Source organism: Conger conger, chromosome 5 (genome assembly GCF_963514075.1).
Source record: "Conger conger chromosome 5, fConCon1.1, whole genome shotgun sequence".
Lineage (NCBI taxonomy): Eukaryota > Metazoa > Chordata > Actinopteri > Anguilliformes > Congridae > Conger > Conger conger.
The window spans coordinates 34,679,698-34,695,132 of NC_083764.1; the positions used below are offsets into that span (position 1 = coordinate 34,679,698).

Sequence of the window (15,435 nt, forward strand, 5' to 3'; positions counted from 1 at the left end):
TACTTCTACTCCAAGGAGGTTAAAAGAACATGAGTCACATATTGAGTTGCCTGGGATTTATCACTACTAAATTGTACTGGTCTCTGGAAATTAATGGCTTTATCACAGATTTCCCCCCTTAGCTAGCTAGTCAAAAAAAGCAGACCTTTTGGGCCATGTATTCCTAATTGAAAAGATAATGATAATGAAGAAAGTAAAATCAATTTAATGTAAATTAATTATGTTGGTGTTTGTACTGCACTGTTGATTCTAAAATTGAGCTTGGCCGATAATGTTTTCCTAGACACGACAGTTGTTGCAATCACTTTCCAGAGAGATTTTAATGCGTTTCCCCAACCATAATCTTTTTTTTTTTTTTGTAAACCTGCTTGGCTTCATCATTGTCTACAGCAACATAACAATTGACAGCTTGTGAAATTTGCCTATACACTCAATGAGCACTTTATTAGGTATATATTTGACTTATTTTGACTTATTGATCTCCTGCTGCTGTAGTTTATCCACTTAGTGTTCAGAGATACCACTGCATACCACTGTAATATGTGGTTATTTGTATTACTGTCACCTTCCTGTCAGCTTTTACAAGCCTGGCCAATCTCCTCTGACCTCGCTCAATAACAAGGCGTTTTCCCCTGTAAAACTGCCGCTCACTGGATGTTTTTTGCTTTTTTTGCAGATGACATTAGATGACATTTTTTCCTCATTGTGATGGTTGATGTGAACGTTAACTGAAGCTCCAGCCCTACAACTAGTAGATATTTTGATTAAGAACAGAAAATGAAGTCAAGTAGATAATTTATACAGAAATTACACAATGCCAAAGTTGGGTCCGGCCAGGAAATGACCAAAAAGTATGCCAGTACTTGGTAAGTTGAAACATTTTCCTATCTATATAAATAACTTTATATAGTTAAAAATGTACTTACTGAGTTACTGATACTGCAATGCCATAGCATGTTTTGATCTGTTCAACAGGACCTCGATTTACAGCAATATTTACATATAAGTAACATCAAAAATGTGGTTAAATGGTTTGTGTATTTAGTTATAGCTTTTTCACATTGATATAAATTATATATAAAAAATATAATATAAACATAATATAAAGAATAAAAATAAAAATAAAAACCAGATATTTCACAATTCCACAATCCAAACCAACTTTTTTTCTTCAAATATGCATTTAAATTTCTGATGTGACTTAGGATCTGAACTTACAGGAGCATAGATATGTTTCAACTGATCAAAACATGTAAATATATTACAGTATCAACTCATGTTTTTGTACATACAGTGCCCTTCATAATATTTGAGGCAAAGACTCATCATGTCTTGATTTGCCTCCACAATTATAGAAAATCACACAATTAACATGTGGTTAAAATTCACATTTTCAGATTTTATTAGAGGGTATGCTTATACATTTTGGTTTCACCATGTGCTCTATCAATGGGGCTAGCCCCTGAAACAAGCATGAACTAAAGATGACTGCAATACAGGCCATGCAAAGGATATACAACAAAATGCGAAACATGACTACTTTCATTTCCATAACATTGCTGTGTCCTAAACGTTATGGTGCCGTGGTGGGGCAGACTATGTATAAACACTGCTGTAATTTCTACATGGTGAAACCAAAATATAAAAAATGGCCTTTATTAAAATCAGAAATTTGTGCACTTTAACCACATGATTTGTTTTTATTACAAATGGAGTGGAGTACAGAGGCAAATAAATAAATGATGGGTCTTTGTCCCAAACATTATGGATAACACTGTACATTCAGTTAGCACTTTATTAGCTATTTATTTGACTTACTTTTTAGACTTATCAAGTCTTCTGCTGCTATAGCCTATCCACTTAGAGGTTTGACACGTTGTGTGTTCTTCTGCACACCACTGTTGTAATGTGTGGTTATTTGCATAATCTTCCTGTCAGCTTCGACCAGTCTGACCTCTCCTATTAACAACATGTTTCTGCCAGCAGAACTGCTGCTCACTGGATGTTTTCTGGTTTAACAAAATATCCAAACTCTAGAGACTGTTGTGTGTGAAAATCCCAGGAGATCAGGATATCTGTTTCATTCCACGGTCAAAGTCACTTCATCCCCTTTCTGATGGGTGATGTGTGCACTAACTGAAGTTCCTGATCCATATCATAATTTTATGCAATGCACTTCTGTTGATAAGAAGATTGCATGAATAAGTAGGTGTACATTTCGAAGAACATAAATTAATTTCATGTTGATGGGAAACTTACCGACTACTTGGTTGAATATGCAACACTTTTTGGTCATTTTCTTGCCCAATGGCATAATAATGATCTATTTGACTTAATTTTGTTTATGGCTGTTTTTATCTAAACTATCTACTAGTCTAAGGAGTTTTGAAGTCATACACAAAGTCGTGCTGTTGTAGTAAGCCATCAAATATTGAAAAATAAAACATGCCAAGCTGCACGATTTAGATCATTTATGAATGACCATAACTTTTTTTCATAATCAAAGAGTTAATCTGACACTAGACAGAACATTGTGTCAGTCTACACATTTTCAGGATTTTTTCGTGCTTTAATGCCAAAGATATGATGATCCAAAATCTACACAAACCCCAATTTCCACTTGCAAGTAACTTTTTGGGTGCCACCCCAACCCAGTATCTCTAGAATGACAAGTCCAATGAAGCTAATGTTTTGGTTATTCTTTATTGAATATATAAGGATCATTTGCACAAAGTTTTTTTGACTAGATTTAAACATTGTAACAAATAAGATTTGTTTTGGTTCTAGAAATGAACCCACAATAAAAACCGCAAAAGATGAAAAATAATGACTGCCAGCAAACCTGCATTGTAAGTGAAACAGAATGAATGAGGATATAAAAACAGGATATATGGGTGTTTTCTTTTCTTTGTTTATGTTTAATACACCTATGGTATGAAACCAGTTTCCAGTCTCAGAGAAAAATTTGGTCACCCACCAAATCCTCCTGGATTATTTCCAAAAAAGAAGATAAATGTATTTCTACATCATAAAACTAGTCAAATTGGAAAATAAAGATGAAAAACAACTTTCCTTTCTCAGCTACCCCTTGTATTTTCTGTACCACAAAATTACAATGTGCACATTTATATGCTGTGTTTATGCAAGCTTTAAATAAATCTCACAAGGAACATTATGGTAGCTTTTATGTAATGTTACTGGTGTGTCAGTATCCAGCATCTGTGAAATAGTTTTTTTTTCTGGTTTAATTGTTCATGAGATGGGCAAATGATGCACTTAATTGCCTGCCCTGTGAAACACTCATGAGTGTTTGGTCTGTAGTTAGCTCTCGAATGCCTTGTTGTGCACTTGTTTATCATTTTATGCAAATCGTGTTGTGACTTAAAATGTCCTGCAATTTTTATTTTTATTTTTTTTCATCATATCAGAACATTTCTGGGCTCTCAAGCACACTGTGAGAGCTTGACTGTATTTTGGCTGTATTTGAAGTCATATGTATGCTGAAAGTGAATTAAATCTTTCAATAATATACAGTGCAGTCATGTTGTAAGTATTTCGACAATAGCATCCATTCTTTTGGTTCTCTGCTCCAGCACATTGGATTTGAAATGAAATATGAGGTTAAAGTGGACAGACTGCATCCCTTTTTATACATCATATAAAAAAGTTTTTTTTATAAAAGTAATTGGACAGTTGGCTTCTCAGCTGTTTCTGATTAGTTGGGTGTATTAAATGCTTCCTTAGTGCATGTATAAAAAAAGCTTTCCATATAGTCTTGATTTTAGGCTTTTGATTGCCTTTGGAGTCTGTCTTTGTCATTTATCAAAATGAGGACCATTGTTGTGCCAATGAAAGTTACGCCATTATGAGGCTGAGAAATAAGAAAAAACTGTCAGAGTAATAGGCCAAAAAATAGGCTCACCAAAACAAACCATTGGAACGTCATTAAGAAGAAAGAGAAATTGTGTAGATTCGGCATCATTGCCGTGCTGTGGGATGAAGCACCGTCCAATGAAGAAGCATTTGATTGAACTTGAGCAGATGCTTCTATACACTTCAGAATTCTTTCTGTTCCTGATACCAACAGATGAGGGGGGTGCTTTGGTTCTTGGGCACTCTGATACAAGTCAGTATTGGTCTCATCTGTCCACAAGACCTTTTTCCAGAACTCTGCAGGCTGTTTTAGCTACAACTTAGCAAAGTGTAGCCTGGCCATCCTGTTTTTGCAGCCAGCTAGTAGGGATGGGTCAGAATAACCGGTTATTTGCTCATGACGGCAAATGTTGGTTTTTAAATTGTGGTAGTTAAAATGTGTAATTGATATTTTTGTTTGTCATGCATCCATAAGAATTTTTACTAAGATATAGGTGTACACAATCCATAAATCCATTACAATGTATTCATTCAAATAAATACCCTTCTGAAATAATTTATTTATAAATTAGTTTCACAAATTTTTTTCCTTTTTTCTCTCAATTTGGTTGCCAATTGTACCCTGTTTATTTAAACCGCCCATGTTGGTTAAGGAAACACCGTTACAAGCCGGAGGGAGACCGACATGCCTTATTCAGGCCATGTCTTCTCAAGCTCTGGACTGTGATTCCAGGGTAGTCCGGGGCACTTTTTGTGGCGATCCTCCCTGCCGATTCCCTCCCCCCACCTTTGGAGCGGCGGCCCAATTATGCCAGTCATGTGCCGGCTGTACTCGGCTTTGGCAGCACAGGTCTGCAAACTGCATCAAGTTGTGCAACTGCACCACTGCGGAACTTGCCCTTTTAAAATAACTTCAATCGAGTGTAACAGATGTTGCATGTCAAACGTCTCGTCACACTTGTGATGGTGCTCTCTTGCTATTAGCTCAGCTTTGTAAATATGTTTAAGCCCTGCAAAAGCGCAGTCTGGGATAACTCGAAGGCCAAACGATGTTAGCTGGTAAACTTGCCTGACCTTTTCACCTCTCAACAGACACTGTTATTAATTTTTATTGGCCTAATGATATGTTACCACATTGCACTGTTATTGTTTAGACTAATTGGATTGCCATCTTTTTTCCTCGTATCTAAACCTAATTTGTTGGAGTTTTATTAGTTAAAGCTGTGCATATTCACTGCTAATTAACAATGCTAATCTGAACAGTTGGACTGAGGCCGTCTGTCGTCACCTGATGCGTTCTCATCAAAATACTGTCCTCTAATTAGACAAAATGCTCAACTTTCAGAGCTGATGGGTTCTCACATAACCAGCGCTTTTCAAGTCTTTCAAGAGAATAATTCCATTAAATTAAATACTTTGTATTTGAAAATTCAGTATTTCAGGTAAAGTTGGCAAATGCTAGATAAAAGTATTTTCAAATACATTTTGTATTTTAAATACTCAGTATTTGTAAATAATGTATCTCAAATAATTTCAAAAGTATTTAAAAGTAATTAAAATACTTGAAATGTGTGATATGAAATAGACATGCACTGAGCACTTTATTAGGAACACATATATACCAACTTATTCTTGCGATAATAAAAAAAAAACATTGCCTGGTCTGATGAATCTTGATTTCTGCTGAGGTATACAGATGGTAGCGTCAGAATTTTGTGCCAACACCATGAATTAATGGACACAACCTGCCTTGTGTCAACAGTCCAGGCTGGTGGCAGTGGTGTAATGGTGTGGGGAATGTTTTCCTGGCCCACTTTGGGCCCGTTTATACCAATACCAATCATTGCTTGAATGCCGCAGCCTATTTCAGTACTGTTGCTGACCATGTGCATCCCTTCATGGCCACAATGTACCCATGTTCTAGTGGCTATTTCCAGCATGATAATGCACCATGTCACAAAGCAAGTGTCATCTCATGAACATGACAATGAGCTCAATGTTCTTCAGTTTCCCCAGTCACCGGATCTGAATCCAATTGAACAGCTTTGGGATGTGGTAGAATGGGTGATTTGCAGGATGAATGTGCGGCTGATAATTCTGCATTAATTGTGTGATGCAATCATGTCAACATGAAACAGAATCTCAAAGGAATGTTTTCAACATCTTGTGGAATCCATGCCATGAAGAATTGAGTCTGTTTTTAGAGCAAAAGGCCCTACCCAGTGTTACTACAGTGTTCCTAATAAAGTGTTCAGTGAGTGTATATATTACTACAACAAAAACCCATAATATAGCTGGCCTTTAGTTGTTGGCAAGCATTATTGTGATCGCTATCTGATTAGTGAGGCTTTTTGTTGAAGGGCAACAGTTCTTCACCATTTCCCTGTTTCACTGTATTTTCTTTTCCCTCTCTCTGTTTTCCTTTCTGTAGTCTCTTTACCCTTGGTCTCATTTTCTCTATCACTTTTGCTCTGTGACTGTTTCCCTCCCTCTCTCTCTTCTTGGTTTATTCCTCTCTTGTTTTTCACTTGCCCATCCTGCTCTCCTCTGCATACTTCTGTCAGGTGTGCTCTGTTTTTCCAGTCCTGGAGAAGAATCTGGGCTCGGATCCAAGCCAATACTCAGCACCCCACTGCTGTACTCCACACAAGAAGCAACACATTCCCCATCTCTTAGTTCCCCCACCAGGGACTTGTTTACATTTTCCTTCCGCTCTGGATTGGAATGCCAGTCCTTGGACGATTTTGTTTTTGTCTAAATAAAAGGTTTTAGACTAATCGGCCTTGGGGGCGCGGTGCGGGGTGGGGTGGGATTTTTGGCATGTCAGTCCTGGACTGAACCAGGCCGGCTAATTAGATGACTCAAGTTATGGCTACCTTTCCTTTGCAAGTCCATCTCTTATTACTTTTTTTTTTTTAATGTGTGTTTTAACAAATACACATATTTTGAGTATGTATTTTGAGAAATTCTGCTGTTTTGGAACCAGCGGTAGTACATGCTTAAAATGCTTAAAGAGCACTGAGGCATACTAATACTAAATATGCCTCTGAAAATGTTATCATTACGGAAGGCACTTAAAGCCATCCTGTTGTTGAAGATGATTGTTCTGGAAGTGAAAGTAAAAGAGAACTTTCTTGGTTTCTATATCCAAGCACTGCAAGACAACATGAATGTGATGAATATTGCCATTCTAATGGATTACATTTTGTTTATACTGTTTAGAGTTATGATGCGTTGTGTGTTCAGAGATGCTTTTCTGCATACCACTGTTGTAATGTGTGGTTATTTGCGTTACTGTCACCTTCCTGCCAGCTTTGACTAGTCTGGCCATTCTCCTCTGACATCTTTCATTAACAATGCGTTTCTGTCTGTAGAACTGCAGCCCATTCTTTGCAAACTCTAGAGACTGTTGTATATGAAAATCGCAGGAGATCAGCACTTTGAGATACTCAAACCACCTTTTCTGCCACCAACCAATCATTCCACGGACAAAGTCAATTTTTTTTCCGTGATTCTGATGGTTGATGTGAACAATAACTGAAGCTCCTGACCCATATCTACATGATTGTATGCATTGCACTGCTGCCACACAATTGGCTGACTAGATAATCGTATGAATAAGTAGATTTAACATAAACCTGTTAAATCTGTAAATCTGTAGGATAGTGAAAAATAATCACTTCAGGGCTCAAGGAGTTAAACCAAGAAAAATTTGGAATTGGGTGGGTAGTTTTCTTTACAAATTTATTTTTGTAATTGTGAACCTATATTTTTCTGATGTAGATTTGTTAAATAGTAGGGATTGGCATTTTCAGTATTTTCATGGTTTGGTTAACTGGCAATATTTCATCGATTAATCGATTATGATTTTTTAAAATCTATTTTTATAAATCCTGTAATAGGCTGTACAAGCATGCTCCAATAGGCTGGACCACAGCCAAAACAATATAAGTCAGTATAAGCACATTCATTAGATATGTTCCTGCACAACAGTGGCATCGTTTCTGGAAAAAAAAACTTGCAGTGTATCACCTGTAATATTTCCAAACTCCAAGGCATATTTGGAAGGCATGATACTGACAAGGGGTAATTACATGAATAGTAACTCTAAACATCAATACCAAGATATTCAGCAATGGGCTACTCGCTGAACAACAGATATTGTAACTATAGGACACTACCAGAGGAATGGCACAGAATAACATCGACTACCTGTAGACAGAGTTGCCTGCTGATATGCCTGCTGATATGCTTTTTCCAAAGTGGTGAAAAAAAGTAAGTTGCGGGTTTGCAGTTTCTGGTTGTTTTGAGGAATCTAGTTGCTCGTTTTCATGGAAATGCAACAAGCAACCAGTTTTTCCACATTAATGGCTAGTCTATTATTGTTCAACGACACTAGCGTTTGTTTTAATTTTACAATTGATTTATTTGTTTATTTAATTGAACAGAACAGTTATAAAGAACAAGTATTTAATCAATGTGCAGGAAAGGTTTGGAAACCCCAGGCGGCTTATGCTAGAACCTCACCTAAAAAAGTATATATACGTTATTTTAATTGATGGATACAAAGTGAGACATTACATTAGACTAAATAGAAATAAATTGTATATTAAATGAAAAGGGCTTTCAATATCTAGTTTTGATTCTAGGCTTATGATTGCACAGCACTAGTTAGCTCAAAAAACAGGATGGCCAGGGTACAAGAAGTACAGGCCTGGCAGAGCATCACCAGAGAAGATACTCAGTGCCTGTTTATGTCAATGGGTCATAGACTTCAGCAGTCATTGCTTGCAAAGGATATGTGACCAAGTACTTAACATGACTACTTTCATTTTCAAAAGATTAATGCTTTGCAATTGTTATGGTGCCCTGAAATGGGGCAGGGGTATTTTAAATGAAGTTCTGTGAGTTATACATTGTGGAAACCAAAGTGGTATAAAAATACCCTTAAATATAAACTGAGAATGAGAAAAAATCTTGTCTGTCTGAAAGGTTTTTGAGCTCACTACATACGACAACTAGCCTGAAAAGAGGCAGAGAGAGGAACCACCCTTAAAAGGCACTTCAATTGCTGCAGTATGGCTGTGTTGTTGTACACCAGCTTTAGGTCCCAAATTCAGCGTTATTATAGGGTGGCAACCCTAAAATCTGACCACAATTCTAACTTAAACTGTTTGACTCTATGTTACTTGCATGAAAACACAGTCCAAAAGGGCAGGTTTTTGACAGGAGGCCTACATTGGAAAATACAGTCCCCTCCAAAACTATTGGAACAACAAGGCCAATTCCTATGTTTTTTGCAATACGCTGAATACAATTTGGCTTGAGATAAAACAAAGAACACAAGACAATTTCAGCTTTTATTTCCTGGTATTTACACCTAGATGTGTTAAACAACTTAGAACATAGCACGCTGGTATCAGACCACCCAATTTGTAGGTGAGCAAAAGTATTGGAACAGAGTAAATGGAATTAATAAATGAAAGTAAATAACACTTAATATTTGGTAGCATATCCCTTGCTTGCAACTGCATGAAGCCTACCAACCATTGACGTCTCCAAACTGTTGCATTCTTCTGGGGGGTTACGGTCTGGTGATTGACTTGGCCAGTCTAAAACTTTCCACTTTTTCTCCCTGATAAAGTCCTCTGTTGTTGTTGGCAGTATGTTTTGGGTCATTGTCTTGCTGCATGATGAAGTTCCTCCCAATTAGTTTGGACCCATTTCTGGATTCTGGAGCCCACTGTAATTTGTAATGAAAAGTTTGAATTAAATCCGAAAAGAATACCAAATGGAAGCATTTTCACTAGTGGTCTCTGACTTTTGGACCCCACTGTACTATATGATTTTCAGCACATGGTGACTGGTCACAGATGACAAGCAACTAGTCTCAAAACAAAGTGAAACACATCCTCATAGGACTTCCTTGATATTTTACGTTTAAGACCACTAATGTGATGTGACCGCTGTCAAGCTGGCTATAGTCTCCAAACAATGCGAAAAATCCAGTGTTACCTTGTAATTTCAAAACTTGGAAAAAACAACCACATTTTGACACTGAATTTGATGTTGATACATTCACACCACAAAAGTTAAAATAATGTTACATTGTATTATTGTGACAAATGGTTGCATGATTGCAGTAGGCTAGGCAGCTTGTCATCGTTTGTTTAAAAACTTCTATCTATATTTTTACTCTGAATTTAACATGAGGACATGCAGATTATGAAAGCTAAGGCATTTCTTGAGTAAATTGAAATTAACCCTGCTGTAAAATCCAGCTTGAAATTCCCAGCTACCAGCTGTTTAAAAAACTAGTTTGAGCTGTTTCTTTCAGCAGGGAAAACTAATACATTAAGCTTGTAGCTGCAAAAGCAGTTAGATCTAATAATACATAATAAGCATCATCATTAGTACACTAGATAGAAGTTGAGTCCAGCATTTCAGTGCACTATCTCGCTTTAATATTGTTATTTCCGATTATGTCCCCCGTCTGATCAGTTCTTTTAATGGCTTTTAACCATAGGCATCTATGATAAGCCTCAAGTTAATATTTTCTGATGGCATCCTTTAAAAATGAGGTCCCTGATTTCGGTTCTCCTTATTTTGGCAGCCGACAGTGCAGAAATTTTTTTTTTTTCATCACTTTAAGCCAGTCTCCCCCGTTATTCCCACTGGTCTTTTTGTGACTACATCTGTTTCTTATGTAAAGAAATTATGTTGACACGACATTGGTTTACACGCTACACTTTAGAAATGAGAGGTCAACCATTTTTAAGGAGTTTAAAAATGTATTAAAAACACATGGCTGAAGAGGATGGCCTTGTTTATGGTTTCTCTAAAGTATTAAACTAAGGCACTGTGCCTGCCTCTGTAAACAACAGAGAAAAATCAATAAAACCTCTGACTCAATCTCCATAATATTATGTTGAACCGTTCAAATAATATGTGCTGTTTAACAAGTTAGCAGTGTGTAGTCACATTTTCACCAGGTCAGGTGTAGGCTATACCATGTGAATACCGTGGCTTGCTGCTTCACGCTGCTGCTTACCCACTGAGGCACTTCCCCCTCCACTGTTCTCCTGGGAAATTTTGTCGTTTCCAGCATCGACTCATCGGTCTCTCTTTCTCTCCCCACAGGAGGGAGCGATATTCAGCTGTTCTGAGAATGGGACAGGTCTTTTGTGCTTTGGACACATCTTGACTTGAGGGCGCAGCTGACTGACGAAGAGGAGGTAGGGATTCTGAAGCCGAGGACCCCCCCACCCACAGAGCCTCGGCCCTCGCACCTCTGCCCCTCCCTGAGACATGCCTTTCCGACTCAAGCCCTGGCGCACCCGCCGCTACGTCTTGAGCAAGAACTGCTTTGTGACACGCATCCGTCTCCTGGACAACAATGTAATTGAATGCACACTGTCGGTGGAAAGCACAGGCCAGGAGTGCCTGGAGGCTGTCGCCCAGAGGTTGGAGCTCAGAGAGGTAAGGGCAGACCGGAAATTTACGTACATGCATGCATGTCTATCTACCGAATATATGTAGACATTAGAATTTACACTGATACAGTGACTAAGTTTCCATACACAATACTATGTTTGCCTATTCCGATTTTATTCCAAATAAGACAATAGTCCGAATGGTCATGTGAACAGTATTTTCTGATTGAATTCTTGTTTTCAATGCCTACAGCACATTAAGTTTTCCCCAGGATATGGATTTATCTTAAAAATCCATATTATTGTGGCTTCAGAAAGTATTCAGAACCCTTCACTTGTTGCCCACTTTATTGTGTTGTAGCTTTAATTTTCAGTGCATAAAATTGGCATTTTTTTGCCCATTAATCTATACTCAATAACACATAATCTATTTATAATCTAATTATATTTAGCTTTTAGGCAAATTAGGCAGTAGGTACACTTAGAGGTATGTTATGTTATGTTTCATTATAATGGCCAAAGAATATTGATATTTCTCATCTTTTCATATTTCTCAACAATTCATCCAATAATCCAATATTGATCAGTGACCACTCTCCTGTAACACTGCACTTAAACAAACAGTTAATGGGCCACATACAAGATGGAGTTTCAAAACATCTTTACTCAAAGATCCTAATTTTATACATTTCCTTAAGAGAGAGAGTGGGCATCCTTCCTGAAAATAAATAACTCTCCTGACGACTCATCCACACTACTCTTGGAACCCGCAAAAACAGTTATAAAGGGCAAAATTATCTCATACTTAGAAAATGCATGAGCTAGAAATCCAACACAGACAGTCAGTGAGCTTCAACTTAATTGTTTAAAGGTACAATAGGTAATTTCGGTCGAAAGGAATTGCAGCAACAAACGGCAACAAACACACTCAAACCACAACACTGTTTATAGCACCCCTTCGATGTGAACGCGCTGATATTGATAAAGTGTTTGCCCCCTTCCTGATTTCTTATTTTTGTTTTGCATGTTTGTCACACTTAAATGTTTCAGATCATCAAACAAATTTAAATATTAGTCAAAGACAACACAACTAAACACAAAACGCAGTTTTTAAATGAAGGTTTTTATTATTAAGGGAGAAAAAAATCCAAACCTACATGGCCCTGTGTGAAAAAGTGATTGCCCCCTAAACCTAATAACTGGTTGGGCCACCCTTAGCAGCAACAACTGCAATCAAGCATTTGCGATAACTTGCAATGAGTCTCTTACAGCGCTGTGGAGGAATTTTGGCCCACTCATCTTTGCAGAATTGTTGTAATTCAGCCACATTGGAGGGTTTTCGAGCATGAACCGCCTTTTTAAGGTCATGCCACAGCATCTCAATAGGACTAGGCCACTCCAGAGTCTTCATTTTGTTTTTCTTCAGCCATTCAGAGGTGGACTTGCTGGTGTGTTTTGGATCATTGTCCTGCTGCAGAACCCAAGTTCGTTTCAGCTTGAGGTCACAAACAGATGGCCGGACATTCTCCTTCAGGATTTTTTGGTAGACAGCAGAATTCATGGTTCCATTTATCACAGCAAGTCTTCCCGGTCCTGAAGCAGCAAAACAGCCCCAGACCATCACACTACCACCACCATATTTTACTGTTGGTATGATGTTCTTTTTCTGAATTCCGGTGTTACTTTTACGCCAGATGTAATGGGACACACACACACAAAGTTCAACTTTTGTCTCGTCAGACCACAGAGTATTTTCCCAAAAGTCTTGGGGAACATCAAGATGTTTTCTGGCAAAATTGAGACGAGCCTTAATGTTCTTATTGCTCAGCAGTGGTTTTCGTCTTGGAACTCTGCCATGCAGGCCATTTTTGCCCAGTCTCTTTCTTATGGTGGAGTCATGAACACTGACCTTAACTGAGGCAATTGAGGCCTGCAGTTCTTTGGATGTTGTTGTGGGATCTTTTCTGACCTCTTGGATGAGTTGTTGCTGCGCTCTTGGGGTAATTTTGGTCGGCCGGCCGGAACAGGTGTGGCAGTAATCAGGCCTGGGTGTGGCTAGAGAAATTGAACTCAGGTTTGATAAACCACAGTTAAGTTATGTTTTAACAGGGGGGGCAATCACTTTTTCACACAGGGCCATGTAGGTTTGGATTTTTTTTCTCCCTTAATAATAAAAACCTTCATTTAAAAACTGCATTTTGTGTTTACTTGTGTTGTCTTTGACTAATATTTAAATTTGTTTGATGATCTGAAACATTTAAGTGTGACAAACATGCAAAAAAATAAGAAATCAGGAAGGGGGCAAACACTTTTTCACACCACTGTATAAGAATAGAATCTGCCTCACCACCTATTATCCACTCTGACAAAACCGGATTCATCAAAGGTGGGCACTCCTATGACAATACACGCAGGCTATTCAACTTTATACACCACCCAACCCAGAATGAAATGGACACCGTCATTGCCTCATTAGATGCCGAAAAAGCATTTGAGAAAGTAAATTGGACATTTTTATTTACTACATTGAAAACATTTGGTTTTGGAAGAAACATTTATCAACTGGATTACGACACTGTACAACTCACCAATGGCCACTGTCACAATACTAACATCAGCTAGATGTGTATTACAAAGGGGGACCAGGCAAGGATGCCCACTCTCTCCCTCTTTATTTGCCAGTTTAATTGAACTGCAGTAGGACAAAATTGTTTATTGTTGCTGCAGTAGGACAAAATGGTAATATCCAAGGAATACAAACTCTAAATATACACCACAAAATCAGTTTATATGCTGATGATATTCAAATTTATTTACAGAATCTACAAACTTCACTACAGGAAACAAAGTAATAATTGTATTCTCTAAATTATCAGACTACACCATCAATTGGTCCACAATTCTACCTCTTTGAAATGAAATCTGGAACTTGGCAGCCCAGACACCACCCATCCCCTCAACCACTGACACTTTTAAATACCTAGGTATTAATGTTTCCTCCAAGCTCCAAATTTCAATCCACTCCTCAAAACCATAGAAGATGACTTGAATAGATGGATATATTTATCAATTTAGCTCATTGGCAAAATATCAACAGTCACTTAAAGTAAACTAGCTATTCTCAATGATCCCTACCCAACCACCCCTTGCCTGGCTCAGCTCTTTAGATTCAATAAGAACAAAATGTTATTGGAAAAACATGAAAGCAAGACTCAAACTATCTGCTCTACTGAAACAAAAGAATGAAGGAGGCAACTAATTAATTGAAGCAACTCATTTTTGTAATTATGTTCTCACCACCCAACTGCAGTACTGATATACGGCATTGGTCATGACTCATTTCTCCAATATCTGCAGTGAAAATCCCTCATTACATCAAAAATCACCCGAAAACACAAAATAATCTACAACCCCCAACCATACCTGAAGAAATTCTTAAAATCACAACATCTAATAAGATTGTCTCTAAATTATACAAACTACTCATTTATGCAGATCATACCACATTCCTCCCAATACAAAAATGGGGAAATTATTTATTGTTAACACCCAATGCGGGACCCAAACCTGCAAAATACATTCTAATCCATGACTAATAATATTAATGTACAGCTCATTCAATATAAAATAAATCCTATAACGCATATCACAGGCACAAAAATGCACCAAATGGGCCTCTCACAATCCGATGCACGCCCACTATACCCACCAAACACCATTGATGATTATCGCCATGCAACCTAGCACTGCCCACCTGTACAAGTGGTTAAGGTACATGACTGGGACCCTTAACCCTGCATTGCTCCAGGGGAGGATTGTCTCCTACTTAGTCTAATCAACTGTACGTCCCTCTGGATAAGAGCGTCTGCCAAATGTCATTAATGTAATGTAATGTAATTATCCCTCCTTTTGGAATGCCAAGTTCCACTTTTCCCCTCACTGTGCCTACTAGGTGACCTATCCTCAATCAATGTTCCTAACCATTTCACCCGAACCATTGTCATTGCTTTAATAATTGCCAGGAGAACCATCTTACTAAACTGGAAAAAACTGAGCATTATGTAATAGAGCATTATGCAATACATATCCATGGAAAAAATCTCTGCTGCTACCAGTAACCAAATGCAAT

The 15,435-nt window shown here is 37.8% G+C and overlaps 1 protein-coding gene across 2 annotated transcripts in view; it reads left to right on the forward strand.

The window, feature by feature from the left end:
• The window catches only part of LOC133129457 (tyrosine-protein phosphatase non-receptor type 14-like), an 80,345-nt gene that overhangs the window by 19,395 nt on the left and 45,515 nt on the right, over positions 1–15,435 (forward strand). The window contains exons 2-3 of one of the 2 annotated variants that reach the window (XM_061243570.1): positions 677–866; positions 11,014–11,352. In XM_061243570.1, the coding sequence (XP_061099554.1) occupies positions 11,182–11,352 (171 nt within the window). In that variant the 5' untranslated portion in view covers positions 677–866; positions 11,014–11,181. The remainder of the gene's footprint in view (positions 1–676; positions 867–11,013; positions 11,353–15,435) is intronic. The other variant, XM_061243571.1, reaches the window with a different exon arrangement.